The sequence below is a fragment of the Xylocopa sonorina genome, chromosome 16 (genome assembly GCF_050948175.1).
Source record: "Xylocopa sonorina isolate GNS202 chromosome 16, iyXylSono1_principal, whole genome shotgun sequence".
In the NCBI taxonomy this organism is placed as follows: domain Eukaryota; kingdom Metazoa; phylum Arthropoda; class Insecta; order Hymenoptera; family Apidae; genus Xylocopa; species Xylocopa sonorina.
Genome location: NC_135208.1, coordinates 3,403,689 through 3,409,559, shown reverse-complemented (window position 1 = coordinate 3,409,559; position 5,871 = coordinate 3,403,689). Strand labels below are relative to the sequence as shown.

At 46.7% G+C, this 5,871-nt stretch overlaps 2 protein-coding genes across 2 annotated transcripts; one reads left to right on the top strand and one right to left on the bottom strand.

The window, feature by feature from the left end:
- The first annotated feature begins 246 nt into the window (after positions 1–246).
- Positions 247–1,445, top strand: LOC143431000 (ceramide-1-phosphate transfer protein). Its single transcript, XM_076907490.1, has 4 exons — positions 247–385; positions 549–757; positions 830–1,005; positions 1,071–1,445. The coding sequence occupies exons 1-4, from the start codon at positions 258–260 to the stop codon at positions 1,191–1,193; spliced, it is 636 nt and encodes a 211-aa protein (XP_076763605.1). The 5' UTR covers positions 247–257; the 3' UTR covers positions 1,194–1,445.
- A 157-nt stretch (positions 1,446–1,602) lies between these two features.
- Cnt2 (Concentrative nucleoside transporter 2) lies at positions 1,603–3,865 on the bottom strand. The gene is made up of 10 exons (XM_076907512.1): positions 3,721–3,865; positions 3,491–3,659; positions 3,278–3,428; positions 3,008–3,202; positions 2,775–2,936; positions 2,602–2,695; positions 2,376–2,535; positions 2,154–2,322; positions 1,750–2,089; positions 1,603–1,676 (listed from the first exon to the last, which is right to left on the bottom strand). Exons 1-10 carry the CDS (start codon positions 3,863–3,865, stop codon positions 1,603–1,605), a joined length of 1,659 nt encoding a protein of 552 aa, XP_076763627.1.
- Between the last annotated feature and the right edge of the window lie 2,006 nt (positions 3,866–5,871).

Below are 5,871 nucleotides of genomic sequence, written 5' to 3'. Positions count from 1 at the left end.
CCGATAACAGATCAATTCTGCGCAGTGCCACTTGGCATTACGGTAATCATAATAATGTAATCGCGTGCGAAGAGCGTTTCTCGTTAAAATCGATCAGGTTAAACGGGTTATCTGATATTTGCCGCTTTATGTAACGTGTTATCATCGCGAACGGAGGCATGTTACCTTTAAACAGGCAACGTAACTCGAATACCATCTGCGTGGCAAAAGCAAGAGCCGAGCATTGCGTCCGCTGATACCAGTGACACAACGCGAACATGGCGGAGGGCTCTGAATTGGCGTATTTCGATCTGAAATTGGTCCACGATCACTTCGACCGCGCTCTGGTGCAGGACGACGACGTCGATCTGAAGGCTTACTTGGACGCTTACACTGAGCTCTACAAGTAAGTCAGTAAAACAATCCTCGCTCCACATAACCTACAAATCAGCCAGAAACCAAACAATATGTATAAGCACTCGTTCAACAATGGTATTCGAACGCACGACAATTTTTGTCGATCCACTTCCGCGAACAACGCGCGTACATTAAGCCCTGTTGTTGCACAGGTTCTTCCAGCTGATGGGCACTGTGTTTGGCTTTGTGTCCAATGATCTGAAGCAGAAGATCCAGATACTCATAGATCTGGTGAACAAGGACGATTGCAACTATAAGACAGTGAAGACAATGATAGAGTACGAGAAGGAGAACAAGATCTGGGATAAGAGGGACGTCATCAATGGTGCTCGTACTCTGCTCAGACTTCACAGAGGCTTAGGTACCGTAAAATCCATGATTGCACCGCAAAGATTCATTTAAATCAATTTCTAAGCGTCTTCTGAATTTACAGATTTTATTAGAGAATTTTTAAAACAATTGGGAGACCTTTCCGATGGCGACAAGACGTCTAGCTGTTGCCAGGATGCGTACGACAAGACCTTGGCCAAGCACCATCCTTGGGTGATCAGAAAGGCAGCTGTGGTCGCGATGTACACGATGCCAACGAGGGAGCTCTTGCTAAAAAAAGTACGCAGCTGTTTCGCGTAAGAGTCGTCGATTTTTTCAAAGTACTCTCGACTGTCTGCTCGCAGGTCTGCGGCGCTGAGGTCCAGAGGAACGTCGACGTGTTGCCAAAAATGCTGGAGGTGACCGCGGACGTGTTCAATCGCACGCACAATCTCTACGAGGTCCATCAACTCCACAGTTTGCCATAGAAACGCGTTTAGGACCAAATACTTCGCACCTAGCTTGCTGCTCGAAGAGGGAAGGCGCGCGATTAAGAGAGAAAAAAAAAAAAAAAAGAAACATTCCGCGTTCGAGATATGTGATACACGAGACGATTCCATGCGTTCGAATCCCGATCTGTAATCGATGTTCTTGTGACATCTATTTACTTGTTTACCATACACGCTCGTATTTATCATCCACCAAAGACGTACAAAGGCGCACACGCCACAAGCGTAGCGAGTCTCGCTCTAGTTTCGAGATCATTCCTTCGACCCTCGATCTTTTTCTTACCAAAAAAAAAAGTATTGTACGATACCAGTGGAAATTTAGCGAGGAAAAATATAGTCTTTCTTATTCAACCTAAATTATTTACACGAGTTGGTTTTACAAGATCAATCACCAGACGGTTGCGTTCAACGCTGGTGGTCGACTTGTTGGTGAATGGTAATAGTCATCTGGTATCAGCATCCCTGAAACGAGCGTCGACTCTGTCAGTAAAGCAGCTCGAGGCTCAAAGATCGTGCTCGAGGACAATATGCTTACCAGCAGTGCTGGCTGTGAGGAAGGTGACGGCACTGCCAGCGACGAAGGCTCTGAAGATAGCAGCGCTTATGATCTCTTTCTTATCAGGCGCCAGTGAACTCAGCATGCTCAAAGTGATGCCCATCGCGCCAGGGTTCGCGAATCCACAGATGGCGAACGTGACGATGGCCTCTGTTCTGCCAAAAATGCGACCCTGCTTCTTGAACTCTCCCAGCCTCTCATAAGCGACGAACTCGTTCACAGCGGTCTTCAGACCGATCAGAGTGCCCACGTCTTCGCATTGGTCCCAAGGCACCCCTATGATCCAGCTGAGAGGCATGAATATCCTCGACAGGATGAACTGAAAGCGTCCACAGCGGTTTCAGCGAAAGATTGCTACTTTTAAGCGAAGTTTTCTGTCTCACCTCGAAACTCAGCTCGTCGTTACCGACCAGCATGCCTATCCAAGAGAGCAGACCATTGATCAGCGTGACAAACGCGACGAAAGCGACTATGTTCGCGACTATACCCAACACCAAAGGGATTCCTGCAGTGGCGCCTTTGCTGGCGGCGTCCATCAAGCTCGAGTCCTCTCTGAAACCAATTTCTCACAATAAACAGACTAATTAGGAGTATCAGAGACGTACGATTTGGTTAGCTTGATGTTCTCCGGCAAAACGACCACTTTCTCTGTCTCTGGGAAGAACAACTTGGTGTACGACAGCGCTGCAGGTGCTGCCATCAAGGTGGCAGTTATCAAGTGAGCTGGATCCGCACCAAACTTAATATACGCCGCCATTACGGTTCCTGAATTCAATCTGGAGTTAAGATCCACTTAAAACGAGTGAAACCTTTTAAACAACGCCTCTTTACCTGAAACTGTAGCGAAACCTGAAGCCATCACCGTGTGCAGCTCAGAAGAAGTCAGTTTGTTCAGATACGGCTTGACTATCAACGGAGATTCTGACTGAAAATGAATCAGCGATCAGAAGAGAGCCTCTCGAGGACGTCCACGCGTTTTTATAGGACGCAGCGTACCCTCTTACCATCCCAACGAACACGTTAGCAGCGCAGATCACAGATTCGCAGATGGTGGTCCCCATCAGGGCCTGCAGGACTCTGCCCATGTTCAGAATCACCCACTGCATCACCCCAAGGTAGTACAGGATCTGGATGATGAAGCTGAAGTAGAAGATCACTGGCAGCGCCTGGAAATCGAGAGGATTGGTCAGAGAACGTCCAGCGTGGCGTATCGATTTTTAATGGCGGATCCACCGACGGAAAACGCGAAGACACCGTCGTCGACCAGCTGATTGCCAAACACGAAGCTCGCGCCGCTTTTCGCGCAGTTCAAGAACGCCTCCGCTTTGTCTGCGACGCACTGGAGGATCGCTCGACCAACCGACCAACGAAGAGTCAGAATGCCAAAGAGGAACTGCAGGATCAATCCTGACATCACTGGTCCCCAGTTCACCTGAACAACATTTTTCCTCTCAGTCGTTGTCCACTATTCTTTTTAATTAATCTACAGTAAATTACAGATACTCACGCGAGTGGGGTGCTTCGAAAACAGCCACCCAATAGCGAACAAAACGACAACTCCAACTCCACTTTGCAGTCTCTCCCTCGAATTAGCCGTGTCGATAACGAGAAACACGACAATGGCGACCACCATGAGAATGTAGACTACAAATCCGTATCTACAAAGAAAACGTTGCTTATCAGTCTCACTCGCGAGCCACCAAAATACGATCGCGTTTACTTCGTCTCCCTGACGCTCTTCGCTGAATCGCTGATGCTCGTCCAGCACGTCGCACATGCCTTGCCAGGGGCACTTTTCGACAGCAAATGGCAGAGAATACCGCCGTAGACGAAGGCCACCAGCAGGATTAGCAAGCCATAGCCGTTGCACCAATTGTACTGCTCGTTACCTGAAAATGGTCACAGCGATAGGAAGAAGCTCTTCATTCTGGCGGTCTTCTCGTCGCTCACCACTGTTGTACCAATGCACAGTCGCGTAGACGAAGTAGATGACTACCGCAGCGTTGACGAGGAACATCAGACAGAAGTTTAGAGGCCTGCCATGGTCCGCGAGGAAGCCTCTCGACTCGCTGGTCTGAGCGGCAGTCTCCAGCATGTTCAGCTCGTTGCTCGACGACGGAAACCAGTGAACCTTGCTGGCTGATTAGCCAGAGTCCTCGAGGATACCTGGAACGGTTCGTTCAGGCTGCAACGAACGAGATATCAGAGGCGATCGAGGGTTTTAATCGCAGGTGCACCATCGACGTGCTCTGCCAGTGGAAGACAGCTCGACACTGAGGCGACGCGTTGATCGCGACGAGGAACGACGATGGTTTTGCACGAAAGTTGGTGACAGAGCGACTGTCCTCGATTGACAGTTGGTTTACGTGCGAGATAACCGCGGTACAGCGTTCGAGAACTGGCGAGGGCTTTCTTCTGAGCGCGTAGACGCCACGCGACGCTGGCAACGCTCATTCTCAAACTGTTATCGAGCTCGATAACGGGAAAAAACCGCGCGACGTTGATAAAAAGCCACTCGCTGCGATGGAAATCGTGACTGTCCGACGCAGCTCGAATGATTGGAGCGCTGGGGGAGTACGATAATGAACTTGGGGTACAAGATCTCGCAATTGACCCAGTTCCACGTGATGGACAGGGATTCGCTGCGTCGAGATCGACCGTGGACGCCACTCGCGAAAGACGCGAGTCGAGATCCATCGAGGCGACGGAGGAGAGTTCGAAGGGGAGTTAATTAGAAGCTTAAAGCGAAATTGCAAAAATTCATCAAATTCACGAGCTGTCAAAGTTCTCAAACTCTTGTGAGTCCATCGCGCACCAGAAACTTCTTCTCTGAAGCTTAAAACGTCCAAAATCGGTTCTCCAGTGAAGAAATCGCAAAAATACCATTCTAAAAAAATCTTAAAAATTTATATTTACCAAATTTATGATCTGTCAAAGTTCTCAAACTCTTGTGAGTCCATCGCGCATCAGAAACTTCTTCTCAGAAGCTTAAAACGACCAAAATCGGTTCTCCAGTGAAGAAATTACAAAAATTCCATACCAAAAAATCCCCAAAATTTCTTTTCGCGAAATTCATGATCTGTCAAAGTTCTCAAACTCTCGTGCATCCATCGTACATCAAGAACTTCTTCTTAGAAACTTCAAGCGACCAATATCGGTTCTCCAGTGAAGACATTGCAAAAATTCCATAAATTTCTAATTTAAAAATATCTCAAAAATTTCTTTTTGCGTAAAATTCCCCGATGAAACTTGTCTGATGATTCTCCATGAATTATGAGATGCTTTTCGTGGATTAGAAGGATAATTACTTGACAAATTCTCTGTCTAATTAAATTCGCATTGCTTAGAATTTTAACTTGAATTTGAACGTCGACTTTGGTCCACTATTTTTAGGTAAAACTATTGTAAAATAATGTTCACACATTTTAAAAGGGATTTGGTATTCTTTTGCCTCTCAAACGTCGACTTTGCTCCACAATTTTTAGTAAAATCTTTGCAAAGAGAAAATTCACACATTTTAGCAGAAATTTGATCATCTTCAGCCTCTCAAATTCGCAATTCTCAAATTACATCAATTAGAGAGACACAAAGCAACCGGAAGTGGGCTCGCAAGGTCCTCCAAGCATTAAAGAACAACGACCAACAAAGTCATCTTGAAGCTACCAATTTTTTTCGTTTCTCAATCTCGTCTCAAGTAATTATCGACGCACGTAACAAATATTATGCATTTCTTGGAAATTGCAAGCGTTTAGCTGTTTGCACAGCCGCTTCTAACGAGCTGCAGTTGCAGCTGTGCATCGAAGGTTGAGGAAAGGCTCGTGTTTTAGTGGTCTCTGTGTCCTCGAATCGAAGGATTCTGCAAAAGTGAATTCTTTTTTTGCTCTTCGTTTTGTCACACTCGAGAGAATCTGTTTAATTACGATCGCGATATCTAAAGCACTGGATTAGTCGAATTGCATGCGCGAATTTAAACAATTTGAAAGTGTTTTATCAGTTGCGTAACCGAGTGGAAATGTAATTTCAAGTCGCTGCACTCGTTCTCATTAATCGAATCGCTTGGAACGCGAGCCTCGAAGCGATTTCCGTCAACTTTCGAGGTAA

Coding starts and splice junctions, on each gene's coding strand:
- LOC143431000 (XM_076907490.1), top strand. CDS start 258: ATGGCGGAGGGCTCTGAATTGGCGTATTTCGATCTGAAATTGGTCCAC. Junction 758..829: donor CAGACTTCACAGAGGCTTAG/GTACCGTAAAAT, acceptor CTGAATTTACAG/ATTTTATTAGAGAATTTTTA. Junction 1,006..1,070: donor GGGAGCTCTTGCTAAAAAAA/GTACGCAGCTGT, acceptor GTCTGCTCGCAG/GTCTGCGGCGCTGAGGTCCA.
- Cnt2 (XM_076907512.1), bottom strand. CDS start 3,865: ATGCTGGAGACTGCCGCTCAGACCAGCGAGTCGAGAGGCTTCCTCGCG. Junction 2,323..2,375: donor AACATCAAGCTAACCAAATC/GTACGTCTCTGA, acceptor AATTGGTTTCAG/AGAGGACTCGAGCTTGATGG. Junction 2,090..2,153: donor ACGACGAGCTGAGTTTCGAG/GTGAGACAGAAA, acceptor GGACGCTTTCAG/TTCATCCTGTCGAGGATATT.